The sequence below is a fragment of the Lacerta agilis genome, chromosome 12 (assembly GCF_009819535.1).
Source record: "Lacerta agilis isolate rLacAgi1 chromosome 12, rLacAgi1.pri, whole genome shotgun sequence".
Taxonomy (NCBI): Eukaryota; Metazoa; Chordata; class Lepidosauria; order Squamata; family Lacertidae; genus Lacerta; species Lacerta agilis.
In genome coordinates this window covers 20,089,197-20,115,411 of record NC_046323.1, presented here as the reverse complement: position 1 = coordinate 20,115,411, position 26,215 = coordinate 20,089,197, and the positions used below count along the sequence as shown (strand labels likewise).

The window sequence follows — 26,215 nt, the reverse complement described above, 5'->3', positions numbered from 1 at the left end:
AAGTGCCATTAAACTCAGTGAGGTTTACGTCCGAGTAGACATGCAGAGGGTTGCACTGCCCGCTATATATACACAAAATAGCACATGTAAAATATTAACATCTTCAAAAGCATTGGATGTTTTCTACAGTTATAGGATGATCCTACAACTTACTGTTCAAGATGTACCAATAAGTGGTATGCCAATTCCATCAAGATGTCACCTACGACCTACTATAATGCACTGCCCCTGTAATATTCCACTGCTGGTTGCCTGGCCTACAGAGCTGAATGCTGAGGAGCAAGTATCAATGCTTTTCAACTGCTTCATACCTTCTCAATCACGGCAGGAATACCTTCAAGACTGCTGGGTCTGGCGGAAAATTTGCTGTACAGCCGACAAGCTTCAACCTAGATTCAAGCAAACGCATATGCTAAAGCCAACTTTTACCTGTTTCTCATTTTCTCACAGCATGAGTTTTATTGAAAAGAAGTAGCTTGGCTGCACCCAATCAAAGGTTTGCTCAATGTCCTGTTTCCCAGTGTCCAAAGGGATGCCTTGGGAAAGCCCACAAGTGGGGAATGACGGCAGTGGCCCTCACTGGCTATTGCTCTGCAGGAGCTGGAGTTCAGTGCCATACAGCCTCTAAAATTAGGCATCACAGCTGATGCCAGACAACGCTATGTTAATGTCAGGAAACCCCCCTCCCCACGGCAGGTAGCATCCCAGGAACGTTTGCAGTACAGGGAACCACCCCCTTTGTTCACCAGTTCGTCATCCCCAGCGACCATTCCTCCAGTGGGGAGGGGGAGTTGGAGGCAGGAAGTTGGCGCAGGGGCTGTGAAGGGATCGCAGAGCCTGAGCACCAAGGGGAAAGCGGGGAACAGGGACAGTTTCCCGTGCCCCGAGTTCGCAGACAGGAAAGACGTGGAAGGGGGAAACGGGGGTTTAGAATTCCGCGCCTTTTTTGCTGGAACAAGAACCAGAAGGGTTCATTCCCGGACTCTGCGGAGGGATGAGATGGACGTTTGAACTTTTGCTCCACTGTAAATATCTGCACAATGAAGAACTTAGTTTTTAGAAGTTCTGCGTTTGGCTGATTTCTCATGAGCAACCACTGAACGTCCTGAACATGCAATATTCAGTGAAAGAAAGATTCTACAAAAAAAAAGCCTTTAAATCCAACCAACTGGTGCTTTCTGCAAGAGAGGGCATGCAACAGATCCTATCAGGACATCCATTCTGTACAATGTCAGAATCGGGCCTTGGGTGCTACAGCGCCTAACCTCTGGAACTCCCTTCCACTATATATCGGATAGGTGCCTTTTCTATTGTCCTTTTGGTGCCTGTTGAAGACTTTTCTCTTTCAACAAGCCTTCTTAGTGGAGATCTTTATCCCAGTTGGCATCTGTATTGGATCTGAAGTGATTTTATATATGTGTTGAGATGGTAGTTGTTTTAAATTGATTTTGTACATGCAGTAGTTTTAAACATGTTGATGCTGTATTGTAAATTGTTCCGGGGTGCCTCAAGGAAAACGATACATAAATTAAACAACAACAATGAATAACAATTTTTTTTTTATAAAATAAATAAACTCAATCATTAATTTCATATATGTTTATTTTATTTTTCTAACATTTATATACCACTTGATTGTAAAACAACTCAAGGCAGTTTCAAAAAGAATGAAACAATAACATTTTTAGTAAAATCCAGTGAAACAATCAGAAAATTAAAACCAGGATTAAACTAAAAACATACCAGCATTCTAGATATCTGGGTAGGCATGTCTAAACAAAAATGGTTTTAGCAGGTGCCAAAAACAGTACAGTGACATTGCCTACCTGATATCATTAGGCAGGAAGTAACCAAATTGTGGTTAAAGATCAATTTCTTACATATGTGGAATGGGTATTATGTGGCATTTGTAGCAGTGCCAGTTCCACAGATTGAATACCCTAAACCATTTCATGCAACACCTTTATGGAGGAAAAAGTGACCAAGCTGTGTACCTGTGGAAATTCTTGGAAAGCTCCCATCGTTTCTTGATTTCTGTCCGAGGAACCTCCAATAACAATCAAAGGCCTAGAGAGAGGGGGAGAAACATTTCTTGGAACCAGGGGCCATGAATTATCAAGACTCCGACACACAGTTTCACCTTGATCCTGAAAATGGCAGCATGGCACAAACCCTAGCATCTGGTTCCCAGAGGTTCATGGTGATTGGGACCAGGAATCTTCTAAGAAATTGTAAGCAAGCTCAGCTTTGACAGAGTCACCAGCTGCTGGGGGATTCAGAGGAGAGGGGAGATAGAAGGCTGAATCTAGTCCTGCCTTCCAACACAGGTAGTTGGCACTTCCAAGACTATGACTCCAATTAATGCTGCTGTGCAGGAGGATTTTTTGAATTAGGACCATAACCATTTTGGGCCCAATCTCACTATCTTACTTATGATTTGGCCTTGCAAGCTTTCATCACTTCAAAACAAGATTCATACAGGACTCCATTTATCATATCACCAGTTTGCCTAATATTACAGTTGGCAGGTTTGTTTTTTTTTGAGAGGGGAAAAACACACAGAGAAAGGTTGAATTGGTTCTGCAAAAAGATTAAGAGATTTTTGCCTCCTCTTTTATGACTGGATAAACAAGATGCCTCTTACCCTACCAGACGATATGATAGTTACCAAGCGATAATGTTATCATGTGCTAGACAAGACACTGCGCTTAAAGGATAAGGTGCTGTTATAAACAACATCTTTAAACCAAGTTATGGTGTGATTATATTGGTCACATAGCCGACATGACTCAGCTGATAGATTTCCTAAAGTATCGAGCTCTTTTCCTGTATGATAATGAACTTGGCCGTTGTAAAAAAAGATCTGAAATCTATGGACGAGTCACCATATGTATTTATATGCTGTCCTAGCGCAATGCCCTACCTGCTTAAAACAGTACACACAGAGAGAGTAAAGAAGCAGAAGAAAAATGACATTTTATCTGGCTTTCATGACACAGGATTTGTATTGTAACTGCAGATTAATTAGAAATTGGACTACCAGTTGATTAAAAACAAAACAAAACAAAACAAAACAAAACAAAACAAAACAAAACAAAACAAAACAAAACAAAACAAAACAAAACAAAACAAAACACCATAGGTTCATTACCAGCAATTCATGTTTGCATTTGCCATTCCACCTAGAGCATGTATGAGGCCAGGACCAGAAACTACAAGGCATACGCCAGGCCTAGAGATAAAGGGGGGAAAACAAAGAAGGTATATAAAAATGTATGGAATGAACACACAGATTTAGCAGGCGGGGGAGCAAATTACTCTAAATGCATCATGACGTCATAGGACGTCATGCTGAAGAATTAATTTGGAAGGGCAGAGGCAGGCTACAAATTTTAATCAACAAACCATACAGGAAAGTCAGAGAGGCTCTGGGGAAGCATGTGCATATGAGTAAGAGAGGTGGTGTGTGACTCCTTTCTGTGAAAGTATCTCCTTAGTATTGGCCACAATCCCAAAAACTCTCATGGAAGCTGATGTGCAAGTGTATATTCTTTTTGTAGAATGGAAAACTTCAGGATCTTCAGCAACCATTTCCTTTTCATTCTTTTTGTTTGTTTGTTTACATTTGTTTAGGTTACATTTTCTAAAAGTGGCCTTTTTTAAACTAATGGAGAGAAACGCTTGCTGCACATATACAGAGGTTTGCAGCAGAGAAAACTTTGTAAAGTGGGAAGTAGATAGAGGCATTTCTAGGCCATTGCTCCCTAGTACTGGTGTCACACACACACACACACACACACACGTGTTTGTAAGCACTGCACACTTTATGGGCATACAGATAGCAAAACACTGGTGTACAAACAGTGAAAGCTTATAACTCTGGAAGGCAACAACAAAGTCCTAGAAATCAGTTCCTGGTGATGATGATGATGATGATAGAACCAGGATTGCTTTTGCCTTTCAAACAATTGTTGACTCTGAAGACCAACACAAGGAAGCACCTTACCTGCCTGTCAGATACCCAACTGCAGAGGCAGCATAGGCAGCCTATTGAAAAATAAAACAAATATTTATCAGCAAGCTGGTGAATGGGATTTTTGTAGTTATAACAAAAGAAGTCACCCTTAAACACCCCCAGCTAGTAAGCTGAGAGGACTTCCTAAGGGTGTTCAACCGAAGTAAATGGACAATGCTCAGCACACAAAGATGTCCACATGTGAACTAGAATTGACACAGCTTCTGAATTCAGATTTTCATAGCTACAATAGAAAGCTTCTTTTAAGACTCATTTCAGCTGGGGAGGGCCGGGGGAGGTGGAACCTATGGGCAGAAGGGAATGCCTTCGCACTCCCATGGGCACTGTGTAGATGACCCATATCCTTTACAAAAACAGAAATTTGTCCAGTCAAGGGTTTCACCCAACTTATTTTGCATAGCAGAAACATTTCCTCTGAAAGCAGATCTTCCATGTGCTACTGCTTGTACTAGCATTGCATAAACAAGTGTTATGCAAGCACACAGATGGAAATCTCTGCACATTTTTTCAAGCAGTATTATGGACAGTCATTTCGGACTACTTCTATGACTATTTTTTCCCATATGCCAGCAGGTGGCACCCAAGAGAAACAGTAGGGAAATTAAACAAGGGGGGGGGGGGACGACGGTTGAAACTGCTCCATCAGCACTGTGGAAACAAAACTGCACTACTTGGATTCGAGTGGGCAGCTATTTCAGTCTAGAAACTATTAAACGAGAATGTTATCTGTTTCATTACAATCAACCTTATTCTACGAAAATATTAAAGTAGGTGCAACAAATGAATTCAGTTTGGGGGTGCTTTTTTTATAACCGAACACTCAATGATTCCTGTTTTGCTTTCCAGCTGTTCTGCGAGTAGTTGAAACTGCACAACTAAAGTTGATGCATCTCAGATTGGGATACAGCTCAGAGGAATAAAATTTAGGTTAAAAGAAAATTGAAATCATTTTTTGAGGTCTTGTCAGTGAAATGGGTGGCCTTTTCTCAGTGGTGGCATCCCAACTGTGTAACACTATTCACAGGGAGGCTTGCTTTGTGCTGTTTTTATAGTAACTTCACCCCCAAGTAAAGACACTATCATGCTCCCAGGCCCCTTGAAAACCTGACTTCTGAACCACTCTTTCTCTCTCTCTGCTGGAAGTTTTTTAAACCACATTTTAAAACTGTAGTCTATCATTTTATGCTGTAAGCCATCCAGTAAAAAGTGCTACCAGGCAGATTTATAGAAATATAACAAGTAAGGGTGTGAATAAAATAAAAAGGTGTGAAATGGTTGCAAACACACACACACACACACTCTCTCTCTCACACACACACACACATACACACACACACACACACACACACTCATCACTTTTTCTGTTTCAGTGTTCACATAGGAAACATCAAGAATTGGTAAATTATTATGACAACAAAGATTTGCCAGAGCAGTTCCGCCATTTATACCATGGTTACATTCATGCAAGCATGTCAAACTTATTTACTACTGATAATGAAACTGTCACACTGAATTAATGGGAAACACTACACTGAAAACACACTAACATAATTTTCCAAAGCATGTTAAGGGTTGTTCCTGTCCATTATTTCTATGCCATCTGTTCCATCGCAATAATAAAAAGAGCAGGCAGCTTCCATCTACCCCCAACAGAAAAATATTGGTTTTAAAGTATCGTTTGTCATTGGCCTGGTTTGCACCTCCTGTTAAACCATAGTTAATGCTAACTATGGTTTGACATAAATCAACAAGAGTGCCACTGAAGGCTGCTCCAAGTTCCCACTTCATTCCTCCTCGGCTGTACCAGGACTGTACCAGGAGTGACAAGCCACAAGTGTTGCTTTGTTATATCGTCTGGACCTAGACCATAGGCAAACTAAGGCCCAGGGGCCGGATGCAGCCCAATCGCCTACTAAATACGCCCTGTGGAGGGTCCGGGAATCAGCATGCTTTTACATGAGTAGAATGTGTCCTTTTATTTAAAATGCATCTCTGGGTTATTTGTGGGGCATAGGAATTCGTTAATTTTTTTATTCAAAATATAGTCTGGCCCCCCACAAGGTCTGAAGGATAGTGTACCGGCCCCCTGCTGAAAATGTTTGCTGACCCCTGACCTAGACTCACGGTTTTTGCCAAACAAACCTCAAGTGGAAGCCAAGGTTTATTCTTGGTTTACTGCTTTGTCGGGGATGAAGGGATCCACAAGCCTGGGTTCAAAAAGCATCACAAGCCAAGGCCTGTGGTTTGTCACTTCCAGAGCACTGCAGCCAGGAGTGGGGAAGCTGCAAAGGGGAAATTTTTAGAGCATGCACCACCTTTAGTTACAGACGTGGGATTGTTACATGTCACATGTCTATTTACATTCCAGCATTGTTTGCTGGCGCAAGCGGAACTTCCATTGTGTTGTTGTTGCTTTTGCTTTCCTCTCTCTCTCTCGGAAGAGACGGAAGGAGAGAGACGGCATGTTTCTTTGTTTCTGATTTATGATAATAAATCCGTAGTTTGCCAGTATGTCTTCACAAGCCTCAAGCCTCTTTCTGTTGCACAGTTTGCTCTGCTATGTAAAGTGTGCCCAACTGCCCATGTCAGCAGACTTGGGTCACTGATTTATGTCGCACCAGAGGTCGAGGGATCTTCGCAGCGTGACGGCTGGAAGGAGACGATCCAGCCGGGGGCTAGCCAGCTGCTCGTTCGACCCCCGGATGCCGACAGTGTGCAACTTCTCCTGAACTAGATGTGTCATATTCCAAATCAAGAATCTATGCACTGTGCAAAAATAATAATACCACCAATTTATATGAGAGCCTATGGCACTGCAAAGTATATTCAAGCAGTTTGGTCGATAATTTGGGGAAAGGGGTCAATCCTCCCCACAACAGTTATCTAGAATAGATGTAAAATAATCTTTCTCTCTACATATAGAAAGCCCTCAATCCCTACCCCAAAATATATGCACATATGTGAGCAGGGATGAACAGGAATTGTTAAATAACCAATAACAGGTAAGTCCAGAAAGCAAAGGAATGAATAGTCAACATGGCGCTTAGCGTAGGAGTAGAATATTGAGGTAGCAATTTAGATTCAACATGGTGGGTGAGAATGCAGTTTTTACATAATACCTTTGACGAACAGAAGAGGGGAGAAAATGATTACTACTCAGAAACCAGAAGGCAATTTAATGTGACATGTGTTTCCCTTCTCCTTCTGAAAAAAAAACATGGCAACGTACAAATGTTTAAAGATATACGGAGTGGGCGTTTCATTAGCAAGGTTCTTTGTACCTCACAAGCAGGGTGCCATGGCAACGACACATTGTCAAAGAAACTGACAGGCTAAAGCGACGCACAAAACTTTGCAGGTAGAGTGAATGGCACTTCCCCTTGCAATTAGGCAATCGTGTCAGCGCTGCCTCTGGTTACGCAATTTTTAAATTTATGCTGCTGTAACTCAATGAAATTCACATACAGTATCCTGCCATGTGGCATCACCGGGAAGAATTATGGAAAGCTTCAGCCAGAGCCCACTCAAAAGACAAACTATACCTCTTGCTACTCTGCCCTCTGATAATAACCAAGTTGTCAGTTTGGGTTCTTCAAATGTTAAAACACTGGACCTTTATTAACCTTTAAAACCATTTACAGGTAAATTAACGTATTTTTCCGTGTATAAGACATCCCCATGTATAAGATGCCCCCTATTTTGGGGGACTCCAAATTAAGAAAACACCCCTCAGCACTACCCATGTATAAGACGAGCCCCAAATTTAAACCTAATTTTTTGGTTAAAAAAACCCGTCTTATACACTGAAAAATACGGTAATTTCTCTCTCTCTCTCTCTCTGTATCCGTGTGTGTGTGTTTGTGTGTGTACACATATTATATGCCACACTTACATTTTTTTGTAATCCAGAATATTTGTAGCACAAAGGCAATTCATTGCATTTTGGAAACAGAGGTGATGAGCCGTGAGATCAGAGTTCAGAGTGGTCAGAAAATCTGTGGTCACATCATACTTCTCAGAGTATACCCCACCAGAGTTGTTACACTCATACTCATGGGGGGGGGGGGACTATTAGGATCAAATGACAGGTTATTTTGTTGGGGGGTAGGATGCAAGACAAGGAAAATGTTCAGAAGCCCTCTGCCCCACCCTATGCTGGGTTTCCTGTAACAGATTGCAGCTTCCACAACCACATATAAAAAACACTGGTTAAAGACTATACATAACTGAGTACAGTGGTACCTCAGGTTACAGACGCTTCAGGTTACAGACTCTGCTAACCCAGAAATAACGCTTCAGGTTAAGAACTTTGCTTCAGGATAAGAACAGAAATCGTGCTCTGGCGGCGCAGCGGCAGCGGGAGGCCCCATTAGCTAAAGTGGTGCTTCAGGTTAAGAACAGTTTCAGTTTAAGAACAGACCTCCGGAACGAATTAAGTTCTTAACCTGAGGTACCACTGTACTGCACATCATTCTCATTTTCAGATTATGTATGGGCTCAGATCAAGGCCTGGCTAGCGAACAAGGCTGCTGAAGATACTTACAGCTTGTTCATTGCGCATTCCAATATATTTAATTCCACTTGCTTGAGCGGCAACTGCTACTTCGATCACTGGAACACCAACAATGCCAAACATATACTCGATGTTCTGAAATAAATAACATTGGGGAAAAATTAAGCTGTCTCCCCAAAATATTTATCTTCTAACTATTATCTAACTAGGGTTTTTTTGTTCGTTTAAGGTCAAGATTTCTAGGAGAAAGTTAGAACTGCAACTAAATACTTACAGCTTCAAACCAAGCTAGGCTTCTAGTAATGCCATGCGTAGACCACTGCAGTTGGTATAACTGCATTGATGATACTATGCACCCAAGATTCTATTACTAGCAACAGCCAACAAATGCTTATAATGAATACTTATTTTTCACAAAAATACATTTAAACAGACATTTCCATGCAACTAAAAATAAGGAATTGTAACAAACATGTGATTATCGTTTGGAAAAAAAAATCAAGCAACGTATTTTTCCGTCCATAAGACGCCCCCATGTATAAGACGCCCCCTATTTTGGGGGACTCCGATTTAAGAAAATGGGGGGAGATACTATCCATGTATAAGACGAGCCCAGATTTTGAACATTATTTTAGAGTAAAAAAAACATAGTCTTATACACGGGAAAGTACAGTACTTTAATAAAATGTATATTTATGAACTCTCTGGGTAGTTCACACTTTTTTTTTTTACTACAAAAACAGTCCCAGATATGCAAGAATGGGGACAAATAAGGTTTGTGAACGAGGAAAGTGTAAACAACAGCAACTGTGTTCCCATGTGTTTGCCTGGATAAAGGGACATCATGATCACTAGAATTGTTACAGCTATCCTAGGATATGATGGCTGATTAACACATTGTGTGTGTGTGTCTATACTAGGCGTAGCTAGTGTGGTGCCCTCCAGCTATTGTTGGACTTCCATCAGCCACAGTCAGCATGAGGAATGGTCAAGAATGATGGGAGTTGGTCCAACATCTGGAATCCACCATGTTGGCTACTGCTGGTGTATGAATGCATGACCAAGGAGAGCTGAGAACACGAGCAGCTAATACAGGGGTCGGCAAACTATGGCCCCCGGGCCGGATCAGGCCCATCCGGGTCCTAAATCTGGCCGACGCTGCGAAGCCAGAACCCGCCGTGAAGCCGAGACTCCCAGCAATGGTGACAGGAGGAAGAGGCTGAGCGGTGGTGGCTCTGCCACTCAAACGCCGCAAGAGGTTTACCTCAGCGGCGTTTGATTGGCAGAGATGTCCCCACGACACGCTGAGGTAAACCGGGCACGGCGTTTGATTGGTAGAGCCGCCGCCACTCGGCCTCTTCCTCCCATCGCTGCTTGGCGTCTTCTTACCGTCACCGGCAGAGCTGCCACTGCTCAGCCTCTTACTCCTGTCGCCATCACTGCCCTGGTGCTCCTGTGGGCCAGAGAGCAGAGCGGACGAGCTCGATATGCCTACCCATGAGAAGCAGCAGCAGTGGCAGCCCCTGGGAAGGTAAGTGCAATGGCTGGGGCTGGGGCTGGGGGAGAGGACTACTTGCCCCCCTCGCCTCTTCTTCCAGCTCCCCCCCCCCGTGCCATTTCTCTAGCCCGCCACAAGGTCTGAGGGCCAGTGGACCGGCCCACTGCTAAAAAAAAATGCCAACCCGAGTGAAGACACGCAACCACAGCACAAAAAGCTTTCCAGATGTTGTATGAAGTAGATTATTCTCATCTTCAGTAAAACAGAACATGGGGTTGCCAGAAATTTAGGCAACATAGCTGATGATCAGCATATGGGTGTTCTTTATACAAAAGAAATGCTCTTCTGAGTGATTTCACAGTGAATCTTGGTTTGGAATCCTTGCGTGGACAAAAAAGTAGGCTTAGCCATTATGGTTTATGAGGAAATTGTGAAAGTACCCAAGGCTTTTCTCAAAGCTTGCTCATGTAGGGCCAAGCCACAATTTGGTATTCTTCCTGAATACAGCTTCTATGTATGATATGCCAATATATACAAAACTTGTACATAATATAGGTGTTTACTGCCAGTATGTACCTTTTTGGCTTGTACAATGTCATCCAGGTGATCTGGGCCACCAAAAGGAAGACAAGGCCATATGAAGGAAGCCAAGTCAGCTAAAGCACGGTTTGCTGGAAGCAGTTACACATGCATGCCCAGGTTGCTGACAATGTGATACTTTCAAAGGGCAATAAACCTTGAGCAAAGGGAACTTATTCTGCTGAAGCAATTGCGTATAATGATTAACTTAATAAGCAACGGCCTTTCTACCAATGGGCATAAGAGGTAAGCCTCGTTAGCAAAAATGTCTTCTTCTATTTTGAAGCATTATCTGGAAAATCATTTATAATTTGATTTTACTCAAGCTTTAGTTAATGGTTGATCACTGGGTCCTTGATGATGTGGGAATGTTATTGCACGAATTGTTACAGCTAGGAAGTGGAAGGGACAAGCGGGATATAAAATGGAAGAATGGTCTAAAGAGGTGTGTGATATAGCTATTAATGATAAATTAACATGTGCCATTAAGGTAAGACGGGGAATATGCAGGAGAAATTATTCTAAGGCAGGCTTCCTCAACCTCGGCCCTCCAGATGTTTTGGGCCTACAACTACCATGATCCCTAGCTAACAGGACCAGTGGTCAGGGATGATGGGAATTGTAGTCTCAAAAATATATGGAGGGCTGAGATTGAGGAAGCCTGTTCTAGGGAGATATGGAGGGTGTTTGTAGAATTTGTACTGTTAAAATGGAAAGAGGTCAAACCATCGCAAGAGGTGAAATTTTGGGAGGTTGGATAGTTACAATGCAATAGTCTCAGTGGTGGGGTGCACATTTTTATTCTTATTATTTATGATTATTACTTTGTCCAAAGAAAAAAAAGGGGGGGGGGAATAAAAAAGAAGCCGCCTCATATCAGGTCAAAAGGTTTTATCCAGGGGTTTCCAGGCAGAGATCTGTGCCCCATCTCTGCCTACAAGAATCTTTTCAGCTGGAGGCGAAAGGGCAGGCAGACATGGGGCGTCCTGTGCTCTTTGCCACTCTGCTATTGCTTCTCCTGGCATGCTGTGATCTTTCACCTAAATCCACTAATCCCGGACGCCTTCCTGGATTAACTAATTCTTTTTATCCTCCCTCCACCTTCTTGTGTAACGAGAGCCAAACCTACACAGCCTTCACTGCAAGCAGCACAGCAGCTTGACAGGTACGTGCTGAGAACACGAGAAGCAGGTGGCAGGGGAGTAACAGCTCCTTAAAACGAGCGGGGCCCAAACAGTGACAAGACTCATCCACGACCAAGCCTGGGGCTCTCCTGTTGCTGTTTCGCCCCCCCACTGCATATTGGCAGGACCGGATTTAGGTTTGATGAGGCCTTAAAACTACTGAAGGTAACGGGGCCCTTTATATGTCCAGCTGTCCTTTGTCAACAATAAATTGTCACTGTTTTCAGGGTTGAATATATGCTATATGGTAATTTATGGACCTAAAGCCATTTGAACATAATAAATAGGAACCTACACAACACAAAACACTGTTGCTGTATGCAGGTTTTATTTTATTTGGGTTTTTTTGTCTTTTATTTTGGAATTTTTTTCCTTTAATTTTTTTGGGGGCCCCCAAGTGAGTGAGGCCCTAAACTATAGTTTGTTTAGCTTATACGTAAATCCGGCACTGCATATTGGATAATAATAATTTATTTATACCCCAGCCACTCTGGGCTTCTCCCAACAGAATACTGCATTAAAATCACGATAAAACATTAAAATCTTCCCTAAACAGGATTGCCTTCAGATGCATTAAGGGCTACACGTCCTCGACAGGGATTAGAACCCTTCACGTAAAACTACGCGTTTTCGAAAGAAATGCTCCTTCCCGCTCTCCGTAGGAACCACGTAATATTTCCGGGTTTGCTGCCGGGGTTCAAGGGTCACCAAGAGCGTTTCTTACTTGCATCTTCAGCGCTTCCGCGATGACCTGAGCCCCGCTGACACATTCTTCTTCCTGCCCTGCCGGAGCCATCGCTTCCACAACCGTCTTTTCCCGAGGAAAAGCAGAGACAAGCGGCAGGATACCTTCAAACCACGCTGAGGTACGGCTCCATCGGCCAATGAGAGAAGCGCTAACCGCGTGATTGACGCGCGCCGCCATTCAATAGGAAAAGGCTTCGAGCCTAGCTAATAGGTGGGGGAAGTTTAAATGGGCGGAGCCATTGGAGCAGCCCGCCTCAAACCACCCCGCACTCTGATGGAGAAGGGTTGGGAGGGGGGAAACGCTGCGAAGAAAGGCTCTCGATTGGCCTCTGCTTAGCCAATCCGAGCCCGGAAATTGGAAACACGGAAGGCAGATGCGTAACAGGTTTTTTTGCTTGCAGGAGCCCCAATGGGCGTTGTAGGACGATTATTATTTACCTGACAGGGACTCAAGGCGGATTGCACGTAAACTAAGAACAACTAAAAACAAACATTAAAAACAAACATTAATAGAATTGAAATTATCTATCTGTAATATGTGTGTATGTATGTATGTATATGTGTGCGCGCGCGCGCGCATATGTATGCGCGCACACACACACACACAAAATTAAAACATAAGAATCAACAAAAACAGCATAGTACTAGCCCCCTCATTAAAAGCAGCCAGGTCCCCAAAACTTGTTGTAAGAAGACGGTCTTTACCTGCCAGCAGTAGGATAAGAAGAAAAGTTAGTGATCGGCTTTAATGGATGTTCGTGTGCCATAGTCGTGTAATGTGTCTGCTGTGAAAAATTAGCAGCAACTCGTTTTCCTAGTCCTACACCAACACACATGTTGGGCTTTGTAGTAGAGAAGGCGGGCTGCACTCTTTGCTCTTTTATCAATTTCAGTTTTTATTTAGCTTTTATAGATGTTTTCTCCATTGCAGGTTTTTATCGTATGGGGTTTTTAAAGAAACATGTTTTGGTTTAATGCTACTGCAAATTGCTCTGAGAAGCCGCCTGACCTCGAAAAGCTGGATTTTTAAAATAATAATAATAATTAAATAATTATATTATCATGTGCCTCTTTGTTAAACTTGGTACCGTTTTTAACATAGGAAGCTGCCTTATCCCGAATTAGACCATTGGCTCCTGCTAGTTTAGTGCTGTCTACACTGACTGACAGCAGTTCTCCAGGATTTCTTTTTTTTTCTTCATATCATTTTTATTAACTTTTCCAATCATAAAAATCACATCATATATTTATAAATATCAATTAATCCATATAACCCAATTAGTCCAAATAAGTCCAAATAAATTGCCGAATTATTAGATTTTTCTTTTAAGACTTCCCTTGCTTCAGACAATCAGGATCTTGATCATCCTCTTAATTTCATTGCCTTCCGTAGTCTTCCATCTCTTTTCTGATGTTGTCCTTCTTTTCATTTTTTTTTTTCATGCCACTGAGTGCTTTCACAAGTGAGATAAAACAACCAAAATCCATCCTGACTGTGTGGATTTTATGTCCATACTCTTTTCCACCCCCCTGGCGCGGCGCCTCTCGTTCTTATCCAAAAGTCCCATCTCAACGGTCGCCATCTTAACTTAACTTCGATGAATTCCATATTTTGCGCTTGCTTAAATCATTCTGGCTGCTTCAAAGTCTTTCCAAGAGTGGGAGCCTTTCCATATATAAGTCCGTACATTTTAAAAAAGTTTATGGCATTTCCACTCTCTATGACTTTCACAGCCCGATCTGCTGCAGTCGACCTCTAATTAATCTGCGTCATAAATCACTCCAGACACTCCAAGAAGTCGGCTAAGTCTCTAACAGAGGTAAAGAGGCAACCAAACAGCCAGGGGTGTAATTATGTCGTAAATTCCTTTCCTTTCCACACAGTTTATCTCCAATCTCACTTGTAAATACTAAGAGCGTTTCTTCAAGGGGGGTTTTGCCCACAGAAATATCCAAACTCCATAGCATGAAGCAAGGCTCCCCCCCCCCTTCATTCAATTCCCACATACCGATAGAATGTTACAGTCCTCTTTTCTTCTTATCTTCTCGGTGGCTGGATTTTTAAGCAAAATATCTCTTCTCCTTCTTGTCTGAAGCAAGTCCAAAACATTACCGAATTATTCACTTAAGTCCTGGAACCCAGGGCAGGAAGAGTGGCGTCAGGGAGAGCCGAAGTTCTCTCGGGGGCTATGCGTCCAAACCCCCCTTTCCCTCCCTCCTCAGAGGTCGGGACAGGGTTAATGGGCATCGCGGACGAGGCAGCTCTTCCCACCGATCCTGGGAAGATTTCGGGAGGCTGATTTACTCCCATCTCAGCCCCTAATTACCCCGTGAGACTCGGGAGAGTTGGAATTTTCGGCCATCTTCCTCCCACCCAAAGCGGAAGCCCAGTTCTCCAGGATTTCAGACAGTTGGATCTTCCAGCTACTCCTACCTGGAGATGTCAGTGGTTGAAACTGGGACCTTCTGCATGCACATGGTCTATTCTTGTACTGCAGCTTTTCTTATTTTAATTTTAAAAAAAACCGACTTGAAAAGGGATATTTTAAATGGGCAAGCTAGCTATCTAAACCACTGTGTAACATTCCTAGTGATAAGAATTACATCTTCCCCATCTGTATCTTGTCTTTCAACAGCTGCACCAGCAGCCGGAGTATGGTGAGAAACTGAAGTTTCCCCACAAAGCTCTCACAACTTTCTTGCAAATTATTTCTAGATATGACGACACTTAAAAACTGGAGAAGCCAGTCTATTATTTCAGTACATTTCAAGGTGTAGCATTCTGTTTTTGTCTGTTCTGCATTATGAAAATTATGTAGCAATCATTAATAAATGCACGGGTGTGGTATAGATGGGTAGGATTGCCCATTTTCTAAGGCCATGTTGTAGAATATTATGCCTGGGATTCATAGGAACACATGCTTAGTTCTACACAGTGTTTTTTCTAAAAAAAAAGTTTAGGGGTACTCTAATTTTCCTATTCATATGGAAATACCGCCCCTCAATGAGGTCAAACTTAGATTCACAAAATGTTTAGAGGTATGCGTACCCCTGCGTTCCCCAATAAAAAAAACACTGGTTCTGCATGTCCAAGGGGACTTTAAGCTTATTTTTATATAATAATAACCATGTGGGGAAACCCTTTGAAACCGAGGGACTTTTGAAATCTACTTATAATATGGTGTGAGAGTCTGTAGATCAAAGAAAAGAGACTCTGGTGTGCTTAAATAAGGGATTCGGATCCCAGCCTGTTCATGTATGTATGTATGTTTATTGATTGATGTCGGAAGGTTCTAAGGCTTATGGCCTAAGCTCCCCACAGGTTCTAAGGGCAGCTTACAAAAAGTTAAAAAGACAGTAAAACACATTAAAACAGAAACAGTAAAACACCATAATATAAAAGCAGCCAGTGGAATTAAAAACCAACACCAAGCAGCATAAAACAAATATATTGGTGATTAAAGAACCTGGGAAAACAAGAAGGTATTGGTATTGAAGTGACGTCAAGATCGGTGTCAGGCAAGCATCCCTGTGGAGAGCATTTCATTATGGGGTGCCACCATCAAGTAGGCCCCTTCCCCCAATACACACTTCAAATGATTGGGTAATTCAAAGAAGAACCTTTTCTTGAAGATCTCAGGAGACAAATATTCTGTGTTACTTCTGTAGTACAGAACTTTGCAGAGGGAATGAGTACAAAAATGTTTGATTACAAGCATCTGTTTCTAGTAACCTCAGACTGCAGTCTAGTTAGAAAGTAAGTGGTTGGAGACCCTCTGAAGGGCATGTGTGGGCTGCATGCAGTGGGAGAGGAAGGAGAGTTTAAGGAGAACTACAGTTTTCATTCCTGGAGCGCAGGCAAAGCTCATTTCAGTTTCCAGTTGGGAGTTGGCATCAGAATGAGAAGCCACTTACCATTTACAGTTTGTCTGTGAACAAGAACAGAGTCTTCTTTGTTTTTTATGTTCTCATGCAGAATGTTTTGTCACAGGATAAGAGGAACATGCCCAGTCTTAGGGCGCATTTGTACATTTGTGTTTCTGATACGTCAACGCCACTAGGAGATCACTTATTTTACAAAATCACTCTTAACAGAATTTTATCATATCGGTTTTTAAAGTTTTGTTTTTTTAATCATGTGACTTTACCAGGTCCTAAAGTAAGACTTTAATCAAATTTTAGCTCAGACAGAAAAAAAATTCATATTATTACCCATCAACAGCCATCACATTATTAGGAGCCAAAATGGCCAGATGCCTGGTCCTTTTCCAGACATGTTTAATATGTAATTGGCAAAGCTCCAGCTATTCACCACTGTTACAGAGGCTGAACTATCCTGCTCCAGAATCTAGATAATCTGGATTTGGCCTTTGTCAGACACAAAAGACCAGACTTGTTTTGCATTTGGTCTGTTCTTGTAATTTTGCTTGGAAAGGAATATAGCACCAGTAGCTGGAGAACGGGCACTGGTATTATTGAAGGGATAACTATATCCATTGCTTTATAGTAGTCCAAAAGAGAACCATTTGTCCATCCCACATGGAGGTTGAAGTGGGTACTGATAAGAGGATATATTAATTATATTTAATCTTCTACAGACCCACATGTATCGGCTAGCAAACAAAATAAAAATGGTTTGTGCCTATTTTTCAAAATGCAGGGCTTGCAAATAAAGAGCTCCAGTAGTAGAGTTTAAATCCCGTCATTAGATAGATTTAGTGAAGCCTAGGAACAGGCTTTTAAGCCTTTTAAAACATTCTAGCAACTTGAGGCAGCTGGCTTCCTTTTAATCCTGGTGCAAAGAAACAGATCACACACTAAAGTAAGTTTAAAATATAATTTACTTACAGTAATGCATTGTCCTTAGCAGCAAATAAAATACAGGTTAATGTTCTAGGGTAGAAATTCAGCAATGAGAGCCTCAGATACGTTTGCTGCCTTGTTTGCAATGCAGGGAGAGAGCTGGGGGGGGGAAAGAGAAAATAACAGGAAACAAGTCTTACCTCATCCCTTTCACTGAGCCTTAACTGGTCCTTAAACCCTTCATGTTCTAACTATCTTTGTTAGGTTTGACTGCAAATCTCCCACATTTTTGTACCCTCCACAATACTTTTTTTTCAGCGGAGTTGCATATAAGAGGACCATACAGGAATATATGCTTTCCCATCCCTTAAAATCAGCTTCATTTTTCTTATCTGCTAATGCAAGCAAACAAATGCAAAGCTGATGAAAGGAATATTGCTACATCCATGGGTGTTAACTTAGCAACACACACACACACACACACACACACACACACGTGTTTCTTTATTACTTTTTTGCATGCAACATAACATTATCCTGCAGGATTGGATGTTGGGTCTTTGTCTGTGCCTTTGATCCTACGCAGGGTCATTTGTTTTGTTTGTTGTTTTGTATAACTGGAAAACTTCCAAGGGCCAAATGCTAGTCATAGCGCCAGTTTTTAGTTCACTTCCCAAATTCCTTTTAGAATTATATTCCAGGATTTTCCATGCTTCAGTGGTAAAAGTTGATCAAGTTGAACATAGTTCAATAGTAAAGAACAACAAAGCACAATGACATGCACCAATAAAATGTTTTTCTGGACTGATGGTTTTTTAAAAGGTCATTTCAGTTTGACTTGGGTGTACTGATGTCCTGCTATCTGTACAGCTCTCTATGAAAGGCAAAAATTTATTATTTAGTTTGTCTATATTCATGTATCAAAACGTTCTGCCTTTGCTAATGCAAAGCTTTTTGGATCTCTTTTAAATTGAATCTTGATTACAGCATATTTATTCTTTTCCAGTTATTTTTTGCCCTTGGAATGTTGACATGACTCTCTGTGCTAAACACTATAACCCTTCCGGGACAAGCAGCCACCACTGCAGCTGCCACTTAACCTCCATTTGTGTCAATGGTGTTTGAGCTAACTCTATTGACATGAAAGAGGCTGCAAAACGGCTTGATGGACTGTGCCAAATGCACACCGTTTATATCTATCCATTTTGCCGTGACTGACTGCTGGCTTCCCGAGGCAACTGACGCTCTCAGCTTTCCAACTCTCGTACAGAATACAATAACTGACATAATTTCTCCAACAGAAATGCACGAACAATTGGTGCTTTTAATGGTGGGCACTGTCCTGGCTATTGTCCAATGCATGTAGTCAGAGGCTCTTGCTTATAAGAAAGAGATAGTAACTCAGGCAAGAAATGGCACAAGCTCAGCAGCACAATTCAGGAGTTCAGGAGCGAGAAGTTCAGAAGCAACAAAGGTGTCCCAAGAAGTTCCCACACCCCTAGTGCTAAGCTTTTAAAGACAAGGTGTGACACACACACTCAAAGGACTCCCTTGCCTTGCAAGAATGCCAATATTCCAAGCACATTTTCTCCTGGGGCGAGTGAGTCTGCTCCCATTTGCGAAGGTGGTGCCTGGTTCTAGGTGACAATAATGCACCGTCCTGTTCTAGCTCCAGTTCAGTCACAACCTCCTCCTGTTCATCCTCCCCCTTCGTCTGGTCGAAGCCCTCACCAGCCTGCCAAAGGCTATGAGCTCCAGAGGAAGGCCAGAGGAGAGAGCTGCCATCATTCCTACTTCTCCCAAAGTGACTGAAGATGGTGTAGGAAGGGGAGATCGAACAGTGCCATCTTGTGGAACCATGCTTAGAGGTCCAAGAAAATCAACCAGGTCATGCTCCAGCTGTCTATCTCATGGAGGATGTAATGAATCAGTGCTATTTTTCTAGAAAAAGAAGAACTTACTCTCTTATAACGGCAATGATGTCCATCTGACAAGTGCCAGAACTGAGTTGAGTTCTGGATGGAAAAAGAAAAACCCTGTACAGTCAAACCTCGGTTGTCGAACGTAATCCATTCCGGAAGCCTGTTCGGCTTCTGAAATGTTTAACAACCGAGGCGCAGCTTCCGATTGGTTGCAGGAACTTCCTGCACTCTAGCAGAAGCCGTGTTGGATGAAGAGCTTCCGAAAAACATTTGGAAACCGGAACATTTACTTCTGGGCTTTCGGCATTTGGGAGCCAAAACGTTCCAAAACGGAGGCGTTCGGGATCTGAAATTTGACTGTAATGAGTCAAGGTGACCAAGGCCGACCTGGTCCCAAACTGGAGCCTAAAGCGAGAATGAAATGGATCAAGACTGTCAAGTCTCTCCAAGCACATCTGAAGCTGACCTCTACCTCTCCAACTTGTTTGACAGAGCCTCTTAATAATCACCAGGCTACTGCTTCAGACCTTGTTCGTTCTACAAGGAACTATTTTATTGTTCAAGGAACATCTTTTGCACATAGCAGTATAAGTAATGCTGACTACTGCATACTTTTCATTCCCTACCAACCTCACAGCCTCCATTTTGGGGCTTGTCAGGAAAAGCTGGTGTCAGCAGCCTCATGTCCAGAACTCTTGACATCTTTTGCAGAATGTGTCACATTAATTGTCTTCAGAGATGATGCTGCTTTAGCGTTTACTTGCTGGGTGCCAGATAAATAACCTGCCAACTTGGGAGTCAGCAAAGCTATGTTGCTGGAACGTATTTTAATGTTCAAAACAAGCTAGGTCCATTATAATTTTGGCATTAGCCTGAAATTATTTCTTGTATGCTAACAAGGCAAATGCTTCTACAGTGGTACAGGTACCTTGGGTTACAGACGCTTCAGGTTACAGACTCCGCTAACCCAGAAATAGTACCTCCGATTAAGAACTTTGCTTCAGGATGAAAACAAATCTTGCTGTGGTGGCACAGAGGTCCCATTAGCTAAAGTGGTACCTCAGGTTAAGAACAGTTTCAGGTTAAGAACAGACCTCCAGAACGAATTAAGTTCTTAACTCGAGGCACCACTGTAGTAACATAATGATGATTTAGAAACTGTATTGTGAGTTGGTACAGATTTGCAGCTTGTAGAACTGCATTTATACATTCTATACCAGGCGTAGGCAACCTAAGGCCCGGGGACCGGATCTGGCCCAATCACCTTCTAAATCCGGCCCTCGGACGGTCTGGGAATCAGTGTGTTTTTACATGAGTAGAATGTGTCCTTTTATTTAAAATGCATCTCTGGGTTATTTCTGGGGCCTGCCTGGTGTTTTTATATGAGTAGAATGTGTGCTTTTATTTAAAATGCATCTCAGGGTTATTTGTGGGGCATAGGAATTTGTTCATATTTTTTTTCAACATACAGTCTGGCCCACCACATGGTCTGAGGGATGGTGGACTGGCGCACGGATGAAAAACGTTGCTGACCCCTGTTCTATACAGTATTGGATATGACAGGGTAAGTGCTGATACAACAGTATTTGTTTTAAATTGTATCCCACTTTGTCTTCAAAGAGAAAGCAAAGTGGCTAACACTAAGACAATATATATTTAAAACAAACCAAACAAACAAACCAGTAATACATATAAAACAACAAAGAGTAAACACGGCTGTCAACTAAAACCGCCCACCAAAGAAATTAATTAATAATACTTTGCAGTGGTGGGTCAAAAACTACTGGAATATTCTAAGATATAAGTAAAAAAAATACTTAGCTCAGTGGATCCTCTTTTCATATCAGCTAGGATTTTTTTAATGGAATCTATCACTCAAAATAAGCACAAACTGGTTCAGCTTACACTTCATCACATAGAGTCTATGTAATAGACAGTAATTATAACATATTTTTGTAAGCTTTGCTTTTGTAAGTTCTTGCTTCAAGAATTAGAACTCCGAGAACCCCTGTGCACAGCCCAAACACAATGTGCATCATTGAAATAGACACCACCTATCAAAAAGCAGTTGGAGCTGTAGAATGGATCTGTCTTAAAACTCTTTGCAATTGAATAATCTCTTAAGAAATGCAGGATGTGCTAGTAAATTACTAAAAGAGGACCTTTCCAGGAGGGGCGGACTGTTTCCAAAATACTCTGCGATTGCTTGGATAGCTCAGTTGGTAGAGCATGACTTAGGGTTGTGGGTTTGAGCCCCATGTTGGGCAAGATTCCTGTGTTGCAGGGGGTTGATGACCCCCGTAGTCCCCTCCAACTCGACAATTCTATGATTCTAACTTTGCCCTTTTAACAACATACAGTGTTGAGGTTTGCTTTAACACTTGTGACAGTATTACCTAGAGATAGTTAAATTATCTACTGTAGGTGCTATCCTCTCCTAGAAGTGGAATAGTTCCAACATGACTTATGCACATTTTTATCAATTAGTATACAGTAAGTGCTAATATTTATGGACATCAATGACATCTGTCACTGATGCTGCAGCTGCATTGTAGACCCTCCACTGAGCAGGGCGTTGGGCTAAAGACATCCAAACCCTCATTCCAACTCTATGATTTTACTCAAATATGTTCCACATAAATGTTTTTTTTTCCCTTTTAGATTCATGGCAGACATCACTTTGGGCAGCTGCTGCATGTTCGTCCTGGTCTTCTTCCAAGTTCTGTCTGCAGATGTTCACAGAGGACATTACATTGCTGCTGTGTACGAACATCATGTCATCCTGAATCCCAATCCAACAGCTATTACCAGTCGACGGTCTGCATTACAGCTGATGAACAGAAACCTAGACATTTACGAAGAGCAAGTAATTGCTGCTGTTAAACAGGTACCACAATAATTTAATCGCCTTGCAATCATTTTAAGTAACATGTGCCCAAGAGATTAATTGCTTTATTGTTACAGGATCATTTGTAGGCATATATATTGGGAGGAACTGGATGAAACCTACAGAATCTTGAGCAAGTTCTTCCAGAGTCACAGAGCTCCTGTGTTTTTCTCCCATAATGGCTTTTCTTTTGGAACTATTAGTGAATAACTTACTAGGGTTTTGAAGAGACACCATTTTATCTTAGCTTTTTAATTTTTAGATTAACTGAGAATGTGATGATTTGAACAGGATGCACTCATACTTTCCCCTGTGAAGGTCCTTACCTCTGAAGTATCTGAGCATCACTGGTTTGCCTTCCCGGTTTTACTTCTGTGAAATGGGCATTTTGTTGTGCTTTATGGGGGCAAGTAGGTGGTTTGCTAGCTGAGGCTCAGACCTAACCTCTGCCTTTTGATCAGTTTTTCTGAGCAACTTACATATTGTTTGTGACTATTGCAGCAGTGCCCACAAGTTTCAAAATGGGCACACAGGAGTAAAGAAAGTTGGGGACCCCTAACATACATCCTGCTTGGATGCCCTGTACCTGCAACTGAAGGTTTTCCTATCCCAGTGAATCTAGCACAGTTACTTGTGTGGTGTTTACTACTGAAGCCAATAAACATATATGTTACAAGAACACAGAGCTTTTTCTCCTTAGCACCATGTTGGAGCAGCCACCACGCTGCTTCAAGAAGGCAAGGGTCTCCTTTAAAATCTGCATAGGATACAGCTTTCTGTGTCTAAACACTATGTTTCCTTCCAATCTAGTTGAATCATTTGACACTTCCAAACAGTTCTGGTGTAAATCCCCAAAGCTTTGGTGAAATTGCTTCTGGGCAAGTAGTTTGTGGATTTTAGCCAAAAAGAAACTGGAGAGTGTTTTGTGGTCAGTCCCTCATTTCCACCACAAAGCCACATATGATCTTCTAATTCATAGTAGTAGGTCCAAGGTTTTACAATCAGGGTTATCTTGCCCATAGAGGCAAGTGGCATGGGGCGTCAAGTTCTGGAGGGTGCCAGGGAAGAGGCAGAGGCTGGGCGTGGCGCCTCCCGGCATCAGCTTGCCGCCCCCGCTCGCCTCACTGAAGCAGCGCCGGGCCCCGAGCCTCCGCCTCTTCCCCGCCGGAGGATCCACCCTCCAGCCACTGCCCGCGTCCTCCAGCCCCGCAAAGCTGCCGGCAGCTCCTTAAAAAGGCCGGCAACTCTGGGAAACTTGGGGGGCGCCGGCGCTGGAGGGATGTTTGCACCACGACGCCGGATATACTTAAGACGGCCCTGCTTACAACTATCTTTTAAAAAACACACAATTTAAATGGAATACTGTGTTCTGTGTGTTTTGATGATCAGTAACACTTGAATGAGATTAATGCAATCTGCACAAGCATTAAGTCTTCTTAAAGAGATTTCAAGGCACCTTTCCTTTTTTTTATTCTGACTGACAGCTCTTTATTTTATTTTTGTTTGCTATCAGGGAGCACAGATAATTGTCTTTCCTGAAGATGGAATTCAGGGCTTCAACTTCACCAGGACTTCTATTTATCCTTACTTGGATTTCATTCCATACCCTGACTCTGTGACATGGAATCCATGCAAAGAAGAATACTTGTTCAATGACACAGAGGTATTTGTTATAACTGTTGAAGAACTGCAGAACTGGAAAAAGCTGGATATTCTTTGCTTTAGTAGAATATATAGAGTGACACTCTGTTCCTTAGTGATATTTTGCTGCTCTGTTTCACTAGTGCTTTCTGTCTCACTGCCTCATGCAATACTGGCATTGCATCTCAAAGCATTTTTGTTCACAGTCAATTTCAATCTCCAAGTATTAAGTTAGCGGGACGTGGGTGGCGCTGTGGGTTAAACCATAGAGCCTAGGGCTTGCCGATCAGAAGGTCGGCGGTTCGAATCCCCGCAATTGGGTGAGCTCCCATTGCTCAGTCCCTGCTCCTGCCCACCTAGCAGTTCGAAAGCACGTCAAAGTAAAAGTAGATAAATAGGTACTGCTCCAGCAGGAAGGTAAACGGTGTTCCGTGCGCTGCTCTGGTTTTCCAGAAGCGGCTTAGTCATGCTGGCCACATGACCCGGAATCATGCTGGCCACATGACCCGGAAGCTGTATGCCGGCTCCCTTGGCCAATAAAGCGAGATGAGCGCCGCAACCCCAGAGTCGTCTGTGACTGGACCTAATGGTCAGCGGTCCCTTTACCTTTACCTTAAGTATGAAGTTAAGGTTAATGTAGATGCAATCAAACTGCCAATTTCTGTAAATGCACACCCATTTATTTCTATCACTTAACTATGTTTGGTTGTTAATAGATCTCCTACCTGCTACAGGTACCAAGCACAATCATATTTAAACTTACTTTTTGCAGAGACTACATCTTTCACAAGCACTGAACATCTTTTCATAGGGAACCATTATATAGGGGGGGGAAATAATATATACAAGTATACATGCTTATTTTGTGTTTGATCCAACAGCCAATTATGGTAATAGGACTGCTCAATGCTTTTATCTATTGATGCAACAGAGTATGTATTTACTTTTTTGCCCCCTAGGTTCTCCACCGACTCAGCTGTATGGCACTGAAGAATCAAGTGTTTTTAGTGGTAAACTTAGGAACCAAGCAGCCCTGCAATCACGGTGATCGCCGCTGCCCACCAGATGGGAGATACCACTTTAACACGAATGTAGTATTTAGTAACAGTGGTACACTCATAGCCAGATACCGAAAACAAAATCTGTATTTTGAATGTGCCTTCGATACTCCGCCAGAGGTAGATTACACTGTTTTTAATACGCCTTTTGCAGGCAATTTTGGAATTTTCACTTGCTTTGACATCCTGTTCTATGAGCCAACTGTTAAGCTTATCAAGGAATACAATTTAAAACAGGCTGTGTATCCTACTGCATGGATGAACCAGCTTCCACTTCTGTCTGCTGTAGAATTTCAACAAGCATTTGCAGTTACTTTCAACATCAATCTTTTGGCAGCAAATATCCATCGTCCTGACCTGGGTATGACAGGGAGTGGTATATACACACCATCAGAATCATTCATTTATTATAACATGGAGAACGATAAAGGCAAGCTTATAGTGGCCAAAATCCCTATTACATCAGGGCATGAAACTAACAATAACATACAGATGAGTTTTTCAAACTCCCCTATGGACAATCAGATTTGTCATAAGGAGGATCAAGAAGCCCACTGTGAAAAAGCTGAGAAAGGAGCCCAGGAAGCTCCACCTATATTTCATGGCGAAATGATGTATGACAATTTCACTTTTATGCCCATAATGGAAGCTGAAGGAGAGATCCAGGTCTGTTCCAATACTCTGTGCTGTTCCTTAAGTTACCAGAGACTGACTGTATCAAAGGAACTCTATGCTTTAGGAGTATTTGATGGCCTTCATACAGTTCACGGAACATACTATGTACAAGCTTGTGCGTTAGTGAAGTGCGGCACCCTCAACTATACGAGTTGCGGGCAAGAAGTCACAAAGGCTACTGAACGGATAGATTTTCAGCTGCAAGGGAATTTCAGCACTGCTTTTGTCTTCCCTCTCTTGCTGAAGTCTGGCATCACTCTGGACTTTGCGGACTATCTGGGGTGGGAAAAGAACCACTATGTCATGCAGAAAAAGGGAGCATCTTCTGGCTTAATAACGGCCGGTTTATATGGACGGTGGTATGAGAAGGACTGTAACAAGCATTTGGTGCAACCAAAAGTCATGTGTCAAAATGAATGATTCAGGAGCTTAATAAAAGATTATTGTCCAATGGAGTTCTTGACTTGAACTGTGTATTACCTGAAAAGTAATTTTAGGTTGCATGAATTCATAAAGGTTCTTTATCAATTCCAAGGGTCCACAAATTTTGGCTGATCTCAAAAGGGTTTGTTCTTAGCTCTGACATCACACTAGACTTGTCACATACAACTAGTTGCCTGTTGTCACATAGAATCGTAAGAGTTGGAAGGGACCCCTAAGTGTCATCTAGTC

The 26,215-nt window shown here is 42.3% G+C and overlaps 2 protein-coding genes across 5 annotated transcripts in view; one reads left to right on the top strand and one right to left on the bottom strand.

Annotated features, from left to right (window-relative positions):
* The window catches only part of HACL1 (2-hydroxyacyl-CoA lyase 1), a 27,346-nt gene extending 14,581 nt beyond the window's left edge, over positions 1-12,765 (bottom strand). The window contains exons 1-6 of one of the 3 annotated variants that reach the window (XM_033164928.1): positions 12,535-12,765; positions 8,580-8,684; positions 4,007-4,047; positions 3,152-3,232; positions 1,995-2,067; positions 312-389 (exon numbers count right to left, since the gene is read on the bottom strand). In XM_033164928.1, coding sequence (XP_033020819.1) covers positions 312-389; positions 1,995-2,067; positions 3,152-3,232; positions 4,007-4,047; positions 8,580-8,684; positions 12,535-12,735 — 579 coding nt within the window. In that variant the 5' untranslated portion in view covers positions 12,736-12,765. Of the gene's footprint in view, positions 1-311; positions 390-1,994; positions 2,068-3,151; positions 3,233-4,006; positions 4,048-8,579; positions 8,685-12,534 lie in introns of those variants that run through there. The other 2 variants (XM_033164929.1, XM_033164930.1) reach the window with 2 other exon arrangements.
* BTD (biotinidase) lies at positions 12,538-26,215 on the top strand. 2 transcript variants are annotated; one of them, XM_033164931.1, is made up of 5 exons: positions 12,592-12,676; positions 20,754-20,846; positions 21,944-22,169; positions 23,683-23,832; positions 24,770-26,215. In XM_033164931.1, the coding sequence occupies exons 2-5, from the start codon at positions 20,839-20,841 to the stop codon at positions 25,961-25,963; spliced, it is 1,578 nt and encodes a 525-aa protein (XP_033020822.1). In that variant the 5' UTR covers positions 12,592-12,676; positions 20,754-20,838; the 3' UTR covers positions 25,964-26,215. The 2 variants fall into 2 exon arrangements, with proteins under 2 accessions (XP_033020823.1, XP_033020822.1); XM_033164932.1 differs by lacking the exon at positions 20,754-20,846 and having other exon boundaries at positions 12,538-12,676.